Here is a 17,287-nt window from a genome sequence, read left to right as displayed (position 1 = left end):
TATATTTTCCTACTTTTTGTGTATTCCAAAAATATATGGTTTCTATATATTTTTGCTTTAAATAAGGGAAATAAGTTGCTACTTTCCGGTTTATATGATAGGTTTCTTCACATTGATTCCAAAAATATATGGTTCTAAGTACTTTTAAATGAAATCATTTCAGAAAATTGCTACTTCCGGTTTACATAAGGTAACTTTCTGCTGACATTTTCAAGGGCATGAGTCTATCAACGTTGTGAAAAAGACCCAATGGCTTTATCATGTAAAATATGAATTCATAGCAAAGGTCAAAATCAAGAATGTCAAATTTACCTTTGACCTTGACATTTATTTTCAACGTCATCAAGCAAGGACCTCATATCAAAAGACCTTAGGTGTCTACAATGCATTCTTAATGTATTACCATACATTTTATTTTTTTAACATTCCAGGGGAGAAAACCTTTAAAAACAACAAAATCAATGAAGAAGAAAATTAGGCGGGAAAAAAATAATTAAAAAATCTAAGGTCATTCCATCCAAATTTACTAAAGATAAGAAAAATAAAGGCATCAGTAGTATACCGCTGAGAGGAAAACAACGGAACAACAGAAACACTGAAGTGCATCAAAAACAACCGAACGCCAATATACATAGAAACGAACTATTTGATAACAACTTCCATATTCCTGACTTGGTACAGGACATTTTAAGAAAAAATGGTATATTGAACCTGGTTTTATGGCTAGCCAATCCTCCCGCTGATATGGCATTGTTAAAAAATATCGCTAAAATGACAGCACTACGTGACAGAAATACAGCACAAACAAACGCAAGAACACTCAGCACAGAGAAACGCACAAATCAATAATAATTTTAATAGTCGTTACATGTAAACCGCAGAATAACAACGAACATCTTCCATTAACGACAGCACAGGACATCACAAACAGTGACGTGTTTTTGTAATGAATATATAATCTTGAAATTCATACAATTATTTTCACAATAAATTTGGATAACATATAGTGTGCCTGGTGTAAGAAGATAGCTTGTCTCACATTAATTCCGAAAATACAAACTTAAAGGTACTTTTTCATAAATAAAAGGAGATGATAAGCCACTTCTAGTTTAATCAAATTGATTTCTGGTGTCAAATAATAGCTTACTTTACGCTGATTCCTGTTTGCAATTTTCATTTCCTGTATCACCTGAAAGGTTACTAAACACTGATTCAAAACATATATAGTTCTATGTAAATTCAAATGAAATCAGTGAAGCAAACGGTTACTTCCGGTTTATATCAGGTAACTTCAGGCTGACCTTTTCATGGAAATATATCTACTAACTGCAAAAGACCCCATGGCTTTTCCAGGAATAAATATGAAATAATAGCAAAGGTAAAAATCTAGAACGTCAAATTTAACTTTGATCTTGACTATGATTTCAAGTTCATAAAGCAAGGACCTCAAATCAAAAGACCCTTAGTTCTACTTTAAAAAGTGAATGAGCTACATCCCATACAGCTAATTTTTAACATTGGAAGGGAGAAAACTCCCATTTAATGTCAACACACCCTTTACGCCTATAAATACATGTACGACATGTCGCTACATATACATGTAACTAACATTTTAGTAAATATATTTTGTCGATATCTTATACGGTATCCGAGAGAAGCGGTAATAAGACAAAATCAAAATGTAGAGCATGGCCTTGACCTTCGATTTTGACTTTATTTTCTTTTTTATTGACCAAGGACTTCAAGTCAAAAGACCTTAGGTCTCTATCACTTATTGTTAACTATGCCAGTTACAAATACATGAGTTACAAATACATGAGGGGAAACAACTCCCAAATGGAGTCTCCGGACCGTTTAGGTCAAGCATATTCTTATATCCTGAGGATGTAACGAACAATTTGGCAAAATAAATTTGTCGCTTCCTTAAACGGTTGCGAAGCAGAGGAGAAAAACAAGCAAAACATTGAGATAAATATTACAAGGAAATTTGTTCGGTTAAACGGTGTCAGTTTCAAAAACGTATAATCTGTTCGATATCATATACCAAATATCTAAGCAACATCGTTCGAGGCAAAATCTTCTCGCAAGAAATAAAAGTGGTGGAAACAAGAAAAAAACAATTGACGGTCTTTCCACCATTAAATTTCTAGAACATTGATAAGAAGTCACTTTCGATAAACTAAAAGTCAGCTCTTGCGTCAAATCATAGGTTCCTTCATACAGATTTAAAAAATATATGGTTTCTATAATAAAATGAAAATAAGGGAAATGATTATCTTCTTCGGTTAAGAAAATGTCAGTTCTTGTTTCATACAACAGCTTTATTCACAATGATTATCAAAGTATATGGTTTCTATATTCGTTTGCCTGAAATATGAGATATAATTTCCCGGTTTACAGAAGGTCACGTCCAGTAAACATTTTTCAACATTTTTGTAAACATAAGTCTCCAAAACTAATGCAAAATACCTTATAGCTTTTTAATATACGACTACAACGTTCAACGGAATTTTCTGAAAAATAAATGTAAAAAACATTTAGCACAAATAAATACAATGGAAGTTATGGATTAACCTTTTTTACAGCTGGAAGACAATAAAAACTAATATACTGTGGCAACAACAAAGTAAATTGCAAAGGCAATATTTTACTGGTTACCAGGTTTTGATTTTTATTCGGAGAAATTCTTTTAACACGCCCAACATATTCACAAAATTGAAAAGAAAATATGGTTTCGTGCTTTTAACCTTATTTTTTTACAACTAATTGTCAGATAATATATGTTTTACAAAATCAATTGTTAAATTATTTTCGGGGAAAAGCTGCAATTATAACATGTATAATTCTAAACCAGGTGAGAATAAAGAAAAAGTTATCATACTTTTTAAAGCACTGATTAAGATTTGGTATTGTCCGTGAGCTATGTTAAACAGAGAAGATAAAATGGTAAATAACAGTTATGGTGAGTCCTCCCGTCAGTACTGGCTATGTCATTTTAAGGGCACGAATTAAAATAAATGTAAGGAAGCGGCAAAAATACTATACTCATTTGACGAACCACTGTTCTTCTTTTCATATCTAACTTCAAGTTTATATGTGTCTCTTTTATGCTTTTTACATAAAAGATAGATAATGCGCAATAGCAATATAAATTTCTACAGCACTTTATCAATCTTACATCTTAAATTCGAGGAGAGTCTCCGAAATCTCACAACTTATTGACCAAATCTGACACAAAATGGTCCAGCGGTTTTGCTACGTGGTATACGTCTTTTTAATCTACTGGTTTAGATTCTGTTAATCTGAAGTTTGCGAAAACTTCAGAAATTATGTAAACTGAAGGTAAAACATGCAAATTTAGAAAAATATTTAGGAAAATATTACTGGATTGTGATTTATGGATTAACATTTTTTTAAACTGAATGAAAATGAATGAAAATGTATCTAAAATTCGGTATTTACGCACCAAAATATTCAAATTTGAACGAAACTTGATTAGCGCTTTTATTAACAGGTATTCCAAACTGAGCGGAAAAAAAGTTCAGACATTAAATCGTTTAAACACTCGAACTAATAAAATTGTTTTGTGAGTTATTGATTAGTTTTGTTGAAAAGATTAATTAAACTATTTCATAAAACACTAGTCTTTACTTTCCAAATGAATAAGGTGCACACATTATATAACAATATACATCAGGTTTATTTTTTATCCCAGGAGAGTCTCCTCTATCTTCGAACTAATAGAAGATATCTGACCCAAAAATAGTTCAGCGATTTTGTCAACATGTATTGTATGACCCTCAGAAATAAGGTAATCGGACTCAATATAAACGCACGAAAATAGAACTCGAAACTGAACAAGAATCTGATTAGCGCTTTTTCTAACAGGTATATTTCAAATTGATCCTAAACAAATGATAACTAAATGTTTCAGACAAAATTATTACATACATTCGAACAAATAAAACTGTATTGTGAGTTATTTTCGTTGAATAGCTAAATGCAAACTAATCATTCTACTTCATAATGAAGAAATGCAATATCAATCTGAAAAATTTATAGCAGCTTTTTAACTTTAATTCTTTAAAAAGTCTTCGAAATCTTTGAACTTATTGACAAAATCTGACGCAAAAATAGTTCTTTGGATTTGTCAACAGCTATTATTAAAAGACCGTCAGAAATTAAGAAAACCTGAGGTTTGAGAATATCAGTTTTTGAGAACCTCTAAAGTATTGTGGGTTATTGTTTAACATGTAAGTGAATCTGAATGAAAATGTTTGAAAAATATTTCAAGAATTCGTTACTAACTCTCGACAATATTAGTCAATTCTGAACGTAAAATTGATTAAAGCTATTTAAAGGTATTTATAATTGACACTCAACATTTCCGACAATAAATGGTACATATTTTTGAACAAATATAAATGCATTGGGTATTTTGTGCTGCAATGCTTAATGAAAAAGAGATCTATCAAATACTATTTTACATTTAAGATAAATAAGCGCCATTACAATGTAATTTTGTATCCTTGTTTTTATGTCTTGAATTCCAGGAAAGTTTTCAAAACCGTTGAACAGGTTTACCACATGTGAAGCAAAATGGATGAGTCGGTTTGTTTTAATTTGTATTGTTTATAGACCTTCAGCAATTATGTAGACCTGAAGTTCAAGAATACATATTGTAACATTTTAGGGAAATGTGACCGCAGTGTGAGTTATGGATCAATATGATTTAAAAACTGATTGAAGCAAAAAAGGGTATCTGATATACTGGATTGATTCTTTAAAAAACAGACCAAATGTCGAAAAAAAGGTTGGTGCGCTTTTTTCAATATGTATTTTCCATTGACCATCAGAAAATATGCAGACAGGAAGAGCATGACAATCAATTGTAAAAATATTCGAACAAATATAATGCATTCTAAGAGACGATTTACTTTTGTTGAAAAGTTCACAGAACTGCTATGTAAACAGAAAATTCCAAGGAAAAGCAATGTTTAGTTAAAAAAAAACTATTTTGCCATGAGCAATGTATTGAAAATCTTCTTCTTGTGTTCACAACATTATTATATGGTTTGTTTGTTTTCCATCTAGTGTAACAATATTTAATTTTATACATTCTACTCCTTGAGTATTACACATTTGCAATGTTCTTATTTGAAATAGGAAACGGATTAATATAAGTTAACAGATTGTTTCCGGATCATATTATTTATCTATTTATAAAATTATAAAATTGTGTACATTATTTAACTTGAATTTAATTATTAAAATATGTTTACACTAAAATCGCCGAAAAAATTTCCAAATCTGAACGAAAATTTCTAACAGACCGTAAAATTAGCAACAAGTTTCAGACGAAAAATTGGAAACAAATTCGAGAAAATACACTTGAGTTATGGGTAATCGATTTTGTTTTTTTCCGAAATGCTTATTAAAAGAGATCTATAAACTACTATTTTTGAAACTGAAAATCAGTAAAGCGCATTCAAAATAGAACATGCTGCACAATTTTTTCGATCTCAAATTCGAAGAAATTTTAGAAATTGTCGAATATATTGACCAAATCTAACTGAAAATAATTAAGCAATTTGTCTACTGGTTTTTCGAATTGAAATTATTTTAATCGGAAGTACCTGAAAATATTATTTAACAACCATAACTGCATTATGAGGTAATGCTTTCTTTTGTTTAACAGTTTGAAGAAGAAGAAAATACTTAGCAACAAAATCAAAGATTATTTTACAGCAATATTAAATTCTATAAATCATTGTGTTCCTAATGTCAAAGAATGTGTCCGAAATCGTGGAGTAAACTGATCAAAGTTTCCATAACATTTTTTCCAATTGAACGTAAACAACACTTACAGTTTTAAATATGAAAGTCCTCACATGTTCGAGCAATTATAAGTGCAACTGCACAAGAAGTTTAGGATTAACATTTGTGGAAAAAATTAAAGGGAAAGCATACCGATTTGTCTCTAAAGCAATGTTACTGTCGTTAACATAATCTAAATTTCGTTCAAAGTTTTGTTACATGTAATCGTGGAATATTGTTTGCCAAATCTGAAAGAAAAAATATTTCGCACTTTCAACTTAATTTCTTCCAAATGGTTGTCAAAAAATATCTAAGTAGCTTAGTAGACTGCGTCATCAACAAATTAAACGCTAAGGCAATGTTGAATTGTTGAATTCGTTACCGAATTTTATATCATAAATTCGAAGAAATTATTGTCAATCGTCGAGAATATTTACAAAAACTGTGAGAACGGTGGTTTCGCGTTTTCGACAAAAGATTTGTCCACATGATCGTAAAATAATATGAAAATATGATTTTTACACAATAAATTGAAAAAAAAACATTTAAAGAAAGATAACGCAAAAATGAGTTATGAATTATAATGGTAAGCTGAATAGAAATAACCTTAAAATTGTCTTACAGTTTTAACTTTTTTTTCAGATATTGAATAGTCTTTACCCTTTCTATCCGGACATATTAAACAGATAAGAAAGGGTAAATATTAGATAAGGTGAGTTTTAAAATGTTATCACAATGTTATTTAAAGAAATTGAATTTAGATAAATGTATGGAGGCATCTAATCTACTAGTCTCAATTAACAATATTGCGACACGTGTATGTTCGTCTTTTACTATAGTTTCAAATTATAACAAATAAAATACTGTAAACCTTAAGTTTAAAAAAATAAATTGTTAAAAAAATGTAACTATATTGTGATAAATAATTTTGTACTTACATGAGCAATACGAATAGTGCAATCTGAGGAGCAAGATCAGCTTAACTTTCAGGAGCAATGGGGGTCACCCCTAGATTAAGTGGGTGGCTTCGTGTTGTTCAGGTGTTAATTTTCTATGTTTTTTTTTTGTAGACTTTTGTTTGACATTTGGTCGTTTTTCGTTTTTGTCATAGGTTTGTCTTCGACATATGAGTTTGTTTATCCCTTGTTGTCTTTAACCACCTTTCATACATGTTTTTTTTTTTTTTTTTGGGGGGGCGGGGGGGGGGGGTAATGTTTGTGCTGTTATACAGGCGTGTTTTGTTTATTGCTTAGGAGATTATACATGTTATACATGTGTTATTTTTTTTGTATTTTGTTTATGATTGTTGCGATTATACGTATGTTACTTTGTGATTTGTTTATGGACATGGATATTAAATATGATTTATGTTTTTTTTTTGTGTTCAGGAAGGTATATTGTATATTGTAAAAAACTTACCCTAATTTGTAATCACAGAGTTTAATTCAGTCATTGTTATTAAATCACAATCTAAATTCTGTTGCTGCGTGTATAGTTTGTCATTATATTGACCGTCAGAAGTAGTTTTTGATAATTGACGATTTGTTTTCCATGTGTTGTTTTAACCACGACAGAGTAGCATGGTTGTCTAATTTTTGTTTCAGAAAAGTGTGTATAGTTCGTTTGTTGATATATTGTAGCTGACGGACCCCAGTGGTGACAATAATTAGTCACGCTGACCCTTTAATTCAGGTACTTTTAAAGATAATAGCTATAATTTTATTGATTCAGCTTTCTTTTGCCAAACGGAAGCATTCGTCTCTATTCTGTCGTACTTTTTTTTCAGAAAGCGTACTGTCAGAAATGGTGTTCTACAGAAGAATCAAACGACAACAAATTGTGACAATTATTTTTGTCATACTTTTTGTGTACATATATAAAGTAAATTATGACAACAATTCACCAAATATAATTGACACCAAAGCAAATGAACATTACCCTCAGGGATCATTCGATGATGTAACATATATCAGACGGGATTGTGGAGAACTTTGTGAAACAGTTGCTATAGGGGAACCCGGACCTTTTTTTGATCAAATATCTGTCCCAATTAATTGTGAAGCACTCTTTAAAAATGAACACATAGATCGTGGCCACGGCTTGTCTATTCCTCCAAAAACAATACCTAAACATTTGCATATGGATTTTACGATGAACAACAAACTAAATGTATCATCATGGTATTTTAATGAAGCATATTTGAGCAAGACGGCCAAAATGGCAGTATGGACAGAAAATGTAATACAGGATTATATTTCTCTGGCAAAAGATAACAAGCTAGAAGGAACGTATGGAGTATCAGAAACAAATGCTTTACGAGATGGTTTAAAGCATGCGCATGGCATTATAAATGGTCGAGTTTTGATTATTGGTTCCGAAATTCCCTGGGTAGAAGCATGCGCTTTGGAAGCAGGAGCACGTGAGGTTGTTACGTTAGAATATGGTAAAATTGTTTCAAAACACCCTCAAATAAAAACAATGATTCCCGATGAATTTCGAAAAAGTTACTTAAACAAAACTTTAGGGAGTTTTGATGCTATTGTTACTTTTAGTTCAATTGAACATTCTGGATTGGGCAGGTATGGCGACGGACTTAATCCATGGGGAGACATTATTGCCGTTGCCAGGGGATGGTGTGTTACCAAAGAAGGAGGATCGTTAACGATTGGGGTTCCATATAGTATTGAAAAGGATTATATCAAATTCAATGCCGGTAGATGGTATGGGAAGATAAGATATCCATATTTGACAACAAATTGGAAACAACATTATCAAGGCCATGGACGACATCGTGTGCATGTTTTTACTAAAAGCAATGTAAATTTTACAAAAACGGTTAAGAATTACCTGAAAGAACCCCATCAGTATTTTCTTGTAAATAACACTGATACCCACTACTCGCAAGCACATCAGGATGAAACTGTGTATACAATTTTCCCGAGAGAACAAGGATTTTTTGTTGAAATGGGAGCATATAACGGTCAATTATTTTCAAATACTTTGTGGTTAGAAAGAAAACATAGATGGACTGGACTGTTAATAGAAGCTAACCCCGACTTGTGTCGTGAAATAGATGCATTGAAACGGCATGCCTGGCGTCTGTGTGCTTGTATATCAGATACATTTAGACAAACTGATTTTTTTCAAGGCGGTGCTGTAGGTGGCATGGCACCAGGAATGGATAGTGACCATCTGAAAATGATACGAAATAAACGAACAATTTCAGTACCTTGTTTTAATATGGTTCAAGTTACAGGTCAGATAGGTGTGCATCATATCAATTACTTTTCGTTGGACGTTGAAGGATCAGAAATGGTTATTTTGGAGTCCATAAGAATCGAACTGATTACCGGAAAAATAGTGGTAGATATATGGTCAATTGAATACAGGGTTTACGATGGAAAGAAAAACATTGTAAACAAGTCGTTCGCAAATTTACAGAATATACGACATTTTTTTGAAAATGTTGGAGGTTATGTGGAACATTCTCAGTTAAATAATGAAAAGGATGACAGAGACGGTATGGCATTGGATGTTGTGTTTGTTCATACTAAATCCTGGTGTAAAATGTATAAAACGTTTCCGAACGGCACAATGTGCTCAGTATAAATAAAGAAAATGCAGTTTTTAGAAGCATGTATAATAAGGCATTTTAACCACAAGGAAACAATTTTTCTGTTTGTTCATGAGGGATTAACAGTAAATTGATGTTAGAAAATGAGCCAAAAGTTATTTTTTAAAACATCCTATACAGGTTAAATGATTTGGTCCATTAAGGGTAAATTTATTAAAAATATTCAAAACTGAACTATTTCTGGAAACATAAGAATGATCTTTCCTTTACAGCTTTATCCGTAGCATGCGTCAGGTATGATACATATAATGCATATTTTAAGATTTATCTTGTCGTATAGCATCTCGAGGTGATTCTGACACCCTAATATATGGTAAACGACAAGGAAAACCATAAAATATGCATTATCTGACTTTTATTACTTGAACAAATATTATTTGCAGAAAATTGTATTCCATTTTGCCGATCATTTAAGTGGGATATTTCTGGTGCGTTTAAGTATAACCCCGTCCAACTCAATTATAAGGTCAAATACTGTAATTGCATGAATCAAGAAACATGGTGTATGAAAAATACGTCATTTGGTGTGTATTTTGTTATATTTACTTTATAAAAGGGGGTGTTATGTGTAATATCTGCTTTCATGACATTTTTGCAGCGGAAAAGCAGATTAGGTTTTTCATCAATTGAAAAAAAGAATTTATTCAGAGTATTTATTTTCTCTCGTTTGCTTGGCAATACATTATTTTTTAAAAAAAAAGAATCAGAATAAAATATTATTCCCCTCCCCTACCATTTTATTACTATCTAATTCCCATAAAAAAATGAGAAACTTAGGTTATTTGAACGTGTAAAACGCACATTTAAATGTAAAAATTAAGAACTAGCACGACGAGAACATAACATCGTAATGTACATGTAACTAGACAAAAAAACTGACCTCCATAAGTCATAGGACGATTTCCGTTAAGGTGTGAATCAACAAGAATTTATACTTTTGTTTTTCAATAAAAACAACACATTGTTGTGGTAAACTTTAGCTTATTTTTAAAATGTTGTGATAAGTGTTGCATTATTAACCTTATTTCTCTTAATGTTCCTTATTGTAGCGATACATTAACAGAACTTCACATTATGTGCGCTGAAAGTTAAACTGCGTTTACACAGGTTTTCCTCTGCAATTATTCAGGGCATAAAAAGGAGGAAAAGATTGATTCTACCTTAAACCTTTAAGAATATTGTAAAGTCAGATAATTGTACAGAAAACACTTGGTAGCGTCAGGATTTTTATTCCAAAGAAAGACCTGTCATTCTGAAAAGAAATAATCCCATATAGGTATATAATACAAATATTATTATTTCAGCACCGTTATTTCCTTTACGTAAACATAGTGGCCCTGTGAAATTGATGTCAAGTTTAATTTCCAATAAGACCTCATCTTGTAAAGATTTGTAGTAAGAAAGCGACAGATACAAAAGGAACATTCAAGCTCATAAGTCGAAAATAAACTGAAAACACGATGGCAAAAAAAAAAAGAAAAGACCAAAAGACAAACAACTGTACGCAAAACCCAACATAACAAACTAAAGACTGAGCAACACGAATCCCACCGAAAACCGGGAGTAGATATTTATTAAAGCAACCTTACTTTGACAAAATAGTCAGTCTTACCGTGATATAGCATGCTAGCATACAGCTTTAAAGATGTATTTCGTAAATAATGAACTCAAACGTTTACAACACATCATGTTTACTTTTGAATTATATAGATTCTTGTTTAGAAAAGAACACAGATGATTCTTGACGTTAGGAATGACTTTTAGCTTTTCATTCAGATGAAATGGTATTTTCGTAATCTTTTATCATGATCGTTAGACCGTCAGACCTTTTTCGTCTGTTAACAGGAATTTGAATGACAGAAACTGGGTTTTACGATTTTACGATTTTTAAGTCCAAACTTTTATAATCTATTTTAACGACCTTGGTCAGTCTTACAATTGTTTGCAGTTTGTAATGATCATGCATAGAAAACATCATCAACACCAAAGATGAGCAACAACAGAAATTACATAAACAGGGAGCCCATTGATCAATTTCATAGTAACAATAACCATTTGAGGTATACAATTTGCTATCGTCCTTTCTTTGTACTGAAATTTCGAAAAATATACATAAAAAATCCTTTTATCCATATAAATACTGGTTTACAATTGTAAGTTTGTATCTCGTTAGGAAAATTGATGACTGTGTTGTAGACATTTTTGAAAACTTATCGATACTCACACCTTACACCTATGTCTAGCACGACAGGTAACATTTTGATTAGTAGAGTGGTAATCAAGGACAGATTTTTTGGATTTATTTCCTCGTCTTAGAAACAGCTAAATTATATGTCATTTGAAAGAGGAAAACCTTCTATTATGAGAATATGCCTAGAAATGGTCTAAAGTTTTGTCATAACTTTTGGAAAATTTTGATTGATTTCAACTTGAGCTTTAAATAGAAATGACTTTTGTACGGACTTCAAAGCGATTTTACAATCAATTGTGGTTTTCTCAAATTAGTACTTGCTCTTCGTAGTTTTCAACTTATATCTTGTCTAAAATTTTGTTTTTAGAACGAATGCATGATACACTAGTAATCGTGGTGCAATTTGAAATAAAACAAATACTTTCGTATGGTCTTTTGCGTTCTTGCAAGATATTAGACAGTAAAAAGCTGTTTGGACCTAGCTTAATACAATTTGCAATTACTTAATGAAATAAGATAATTATTTGTCACAGTTATTTGTTTACTGGATCGCTGGAATTTTGAAAGAATTCAAATTAGGTGGTCCGACGTCTATCTTACTGAATGGGCAACCGGACTAGGTCTTCACAACTATCTAGGATAAGTTGATGTATACAAAATTGGAACTCTTCTGCTAACGACTTTACGTGTGAGAAACCTATGCTAAGCAGCAGAATCGTACATGTATTCCTGAATTCATAATTTTGCACCAACCCTTCATCTTTCTGAGTGTGTATCTTTTAGATTCAGCTTTTATTTTTATTTCATTTTTCTTATTTTTTTATATGGCGGAGGGGTTGGGGTGTCTCTTGAATATAACTTTTTTCTTTCTGAATAATTGAGGATTGCTAAAAAAAAATGTACCGCCCCGAAACATAAATACATTTAATCAGGCCGGGAACACTACCACTAATTTATACACATACATTGGCATACTAATGTTCCCGCCAATGTAATTGTTTGTTTGCAAAATAAGCAATATTGTATTGCCTTAAAGAATTGACCAATCCATTGTATGAGTTGCATTGCATGACGAACCACTGCATACTTTATCAAGAACACATGCTTTTTGAGTGTCGTACAACTCACATTTTCACAAATTACCAGGAAGAGTATTCGTCTGACGTTTTCTTCTTTGGTGTGTACGTTACAGATATGGTTTAAGAATTAGTTGTATGCTCAGATTTACCAATAAATGTTTCTATCCTAGAACAAAAAGGGAAATATCCGAATTACAATCACAAAGATAATAAAAACAGACTAAAAATATTCGTTTACGAATCAGCAGCCAATTGACAAACGACATAAAAAAAACCAAACAAAAAGACATATAAGTAATGCATCTAGATTCTGAAAACAAAAGTTGCATGAACTTTTCAGTTATCTAGTAAAATTTGGAAAGCGATTGTCAAATTTCAAACAATCTTTTCTTCTTGTGCACACGATATCTTTGGATGTTTTGATATTTAATAATGAATGTCAATTAGTTGAAAGCCAAACATGACCTTGTAAGAAATATTTGGTTGTTTGGTTTTTTTTTTTGCTATTTTGCTCCTTATTTCATTGATAATTTATTCATTACTTTTTCAGTTCCTGTTTTTGCTACAAATGATTCACAACATAGTTTACACATCGATGTACCAACAGCTCAATCGAACATGTAGCTATGTGTTAACAAACAATTTCTGAAAACGACGTTTTTAATTATACAAAACTCAAAATACGAAGTTTTCAACCATATAAAGTCAAAAGGACTACGGCCTTACAAATAACATACATTTCACGTAAAATATATTTCACGAAAGACATGTTTAGCTAACAAAGTATGCGATATATCAGTTCAAGTGCAGTAATACAGTTACAGACATCATAATGAGATTATCGTATGTGTTTACTACAAGAATTTGTCTCGCTCCTTTAATACAACTGCTTCCAATCAATTAAAAGTCTTTTTTTTTATGGTCAGTTTTACTTCCTTATGTTCATTTCAAAGGAGTCTTATCCCTTTCCGTTATAGCGTACCAACGATTTTCAAACTTTCCATGGTCTATACTCAACCATCGTCATTTCCGTCATCCATTGCATGACGTATCTTCATGTTACCACATATATCACTTACATGGCATGAACAACAGTCTTTGCATGACAGATTCTGCTCAAAGCAAACGAATTTGTTCAAGTATATCAATATTTCATTCCAACGGTATTAAGTATCCACAATATTGGACAGTTGGAGATACAACACAAACCACGAACACGGGTCAAACGCCTGACGTGGTACAGACACAACAAGTATGTGTGTGGTATTTGGGTGGTTAACATGCACGCAAACTTCCAGCTTTGATTTTTAGACCATTTATGATAACAGTAAGAGATGCAATGCAATGAAAATATGTTAAGAAATCTACAAGCATGCTGCCCATTTACTTGGAAAAAGTAAATAATATGTGAAAAGATAACTCCAAATCAAGAAAGCATTTTCAAAAGATGTGCATTCCTAAAACAAGCTAAGGTTGCCACAAATTTCTGTTGGATACTGACACTCATGAACAAAAGAGAAACAACATTTCCAACATGTTGATGAAGTCTAATCATGAAATAAATAGACATCGGCAGTACTTGTTAGATAGGCCAGAAAGAATTTAAAACCGAAGAAAATGTGTTTTGACTGCGGTTTCCTTTGCTAAAAGACGTACGAAATTTCAAGAGCTTAAATATATGCTTTCTCATTTGTTTTCAGTTTTCTTGCAAATAAGATAAATTGCCACCAGTTCTGTCCGTAAACGTGATAACATTCAAACTGCCCGTGTATGGCTACTGTCGATGCAGTTAATGACATCTTGCACAAATAAGTTTTAAAATTTGAGATTGGTAAATATTCAGCTGGAATAAACTTTTTAAATAACCCATTGTGCATGATTTTGTTGTTGTTGCAATATATAATAAAATTGCTTTATTCGTTGCCAGATAAAAGGAAAATCCATTTGGGGACAAAACCTTCGACTACTTTGAAACTTGGAATACCTCTTGCGAAAAGGTTGATCTTTTTTAAATTCGGTCATACTGATAGAAAGTTAAACTTGTTGAAAAGGTGGCCATTCAATTCCGAAAAATAGCATCGACAAAATATGTGGAAGAATAACAATATGTCACCCTAACTCCGTTGAGGGTGCCATAATAAGAAATAAAAGAAACGCAGAATAACAATATAACACCCCATCTCCGTTGAGGGTGCCATAATGAATAGAATTGCTATTGCAAGCAATAGCGGATGTCACCCATCCCCACTGCCACTAAGCGGCAGCCATTTCGAATATTTTAAGCAGTGAATGCACATATATGCATGGCTATACATCTTTCTGTAATTTTTCTGAACATTTGGAGCATTTTGAAAATTTTCACATTTTTTGCTGTTTCCATGGCATCGGCTGCCATTTTGAAATTTCTAAATTCAAACGGCAACTCTTCACGTGCGAGTTAACATTTTGTGTGAAGTTTCATAAACTTTGGAGCATTTTGAAGTTTTTGGACATTTTAGTGTTTCCATGGTAACAGTGACCATTTCCAACATTCAAAAAACACCTGCCACATTGTTATATGATAGAGAACATACCATTAAAGTTTTACTGGATTTGACCTACCATATTAAGCGAGTAAATGCTTCTTTTAGATTTTTCCCATAAGGTTCAATGCTAAACATTTCCAGTTTCCATTGCAATATAGAAGTTCGAAAGATTCTCAAAATAACCCAACACCTGTATATAGTTGACACCTACATTGCATGAAAATTTCATGATTTTTGGTTCAGGCATACTCAAATTAGTCATCAAAAACAAAAATTTTATTTCTCACAGTTTTGCAGTTTCCATGGAAACGGCAGCCATTTTAAAGTTCCAAAGTTTCACTGCAACTCTACTGGTGGTCCTCATTATGACAAACAATCATTTAGATTGGTTTCTACGGCTTTGAGACAACTGCCGGACAAAATTAGGTGGAAGAAAAATGATAATAATAGGGAAAAAGAAAAGGAGGAACAGCAATATGTCACCCGATGTGACATAATAAGAAAAAGAAAAAAAGAAACGTAGAATAACAATATGTCATCCCAACTCCGTTGAGGATGCCATAATAATAAGAAATATAAGAAACTAAGAATAACAATATGTCGCCCCAACATCGTTGAAGGTGCCATAACTAGATTTGTAATTGCGAGCAATAACGGATGTCACCCTCGTCCCCCAGTTTCCAGGGTAACGGCAGCCATTTTGAAAATTAAAAACTCAAACAGCGCATTTACGCATGCCAAATAAAAAATTTTTTAAAGTTTAATTAAGTTTTGAGCATTTTGAAATTTTGGACATTTTTGCTGTTTCCATGGTAACGTTGGCCATTTCGGATATTCCAAAGTCAAATTGAACATCTGCATATGCCAATTAACATGTGTGTGAAATTTCGTTTTGCTGTTTCCATAACAACGGTAACTATCTTGAAAATGCCATACCCCGTTTGCAAATCTGCACATGCTTGTTAACATGATGGTATAGTTTCATTAAAATTGGTTCATACAATTCCGATTTTTGGCACATGCCAATTAATATATGTGTGAAGTATCATTCACTTTGGAGCATTTTTTTTGTTTTTGAGCATTTTTGCTGTTTCCATGGTAACAGTGACCATTTGAACCATTCCAATGTCTCCTGCACAACTTCACATAGTGTTCACATTATGGTATAGTTCCATTAACATTGGTCCACTCAATTCCGAGAAATAGCGTCGACAAAATGTGTGGAAGAATAAAAATAAGAAAAAAAAAAAACGTCGAATAACAATATGTCACCCGAACTCCATTGAGGGTGCAATAAATAATAATAAGAAAAAAATAAACGTAGAATAACAATATGTCACCCCAACTCCGTTGAGCGTGCCATAATAAGAAAAAAAGAAACGAACAATAACAATATGTCACCCCAACTTTGTGAAGGTGCCTTAATAAGAAAAAAAATGACCAATTTTATAAATATTTGGGATGACCTAAGCTTAGGGGATTATAAAATAGTTGACAACGTTTCATGACAATACAATCTATATTATAGACACTATTGCCATTTTTATTTTCTAACTTTGGGTTTTTATTTTTTACATTTAATTGAACAATTTCAACTATCAAGATTTGGAAGAAGAAAAAATAAATATTGCAAAAATTTGCTTTTTAAATGCCGTAATACAATGTATATAATGTAGATGTATTGATAGGAACTGAACAATCATTCAATATATCAAGGATTCAAGATTTATTACAATTATTAAAAATTTGAATTTATTTGAGCCTGTGCCTGGGAATTGAAGGTTGTTTAACATGAAAATGTTATTTTTTCCACCAATACAAATACATTTTTTTACTGTTTGCTCATTTCTATGCTAAAAGATGTCATGAAACAAGAAAAACGATATATGCAAAGTTTTTTTTCACTTTTTAGTGGAAAACTTGCATGTTATTTAAGTCCAAATAGGCATATACATGAACGTTTTTTTGTCCACTTTCTATTCTACCCCAAAAAACTAAAGACAATAATATTATATGAAATGACACAGGTACACTTATCGAC

The 17,287-nt window shown here is 31.9% G+C and overlaps 1 protein-coding gene across 2 annotated transcripts; it reads left to right on the top strand.

The window, feature by feature from the left end:
- Positions 1 to 4,532: 4,532 nt before the first annotated feature.
- On the top strand, positions 4,533 to 10,754 carry LOC127737452 (uncharacterized). 2 transcript variants are annotated; one of them, XM_052248157.1, is made up of 3 exons: positions 4,533 to 4,813; positions 6,460 to 6,529; positions 7,604 to 10,754. In XM_052248157.1, exon 3 carries the CDS (start codon positions 7,621 to 7,623, stop codon positions 9,424 to 9,426), a length of 1,806 nt encoding a protein of 601 aa, XP_052104117.1. In that variant the 5' UTR covers positions 4,533 to 4,813; positions 6,460 to 6,529; positions 7,604 to 7,620; the 3' UTR covers positions 9,427 to 10,754. The 2 variants fall into 2 exon arrangements, with proteins under 2 accessions (XP_052104117.1, XP_052104115.1); XM_052248155.1 differs by lacking the exon at positions 4,533 to 4,813 and adding an exon at positions 5,374 to 5,674.
- Positions 10,755 to 17,287: the final 6,533 nt, after the last annotated feature.

This window comes from Mytilus californianus, unplaced genomic scaffold, assembly GCF_021869535.1.
Source record: "Mytilus californianus isolate M0D057914Y unplaced genomic scaffold, xbMytCali1.0.p SCAF_4, whole genome shotgun sequence".
NCBI classification, from domain to species: Eukaryota; Metazoa; Mollusca; class Bivalvia; order Mytilida; family Mytilidae; genus Mytilus; species Mytilus californianus.
Note: the sequence above shows the minus strand (reverse complement) of the source record. Positions and strands in the feature narration are given on the sequence as shown.

Coding starts and splice junctions, on each gene's coding strand:
- LOC127737452 (XM_052248157.1), top strand. CDS start 7,621: ATGGTGTTCTACAGAAGAATCAAACGACAACAAATTGTGACAATTATT.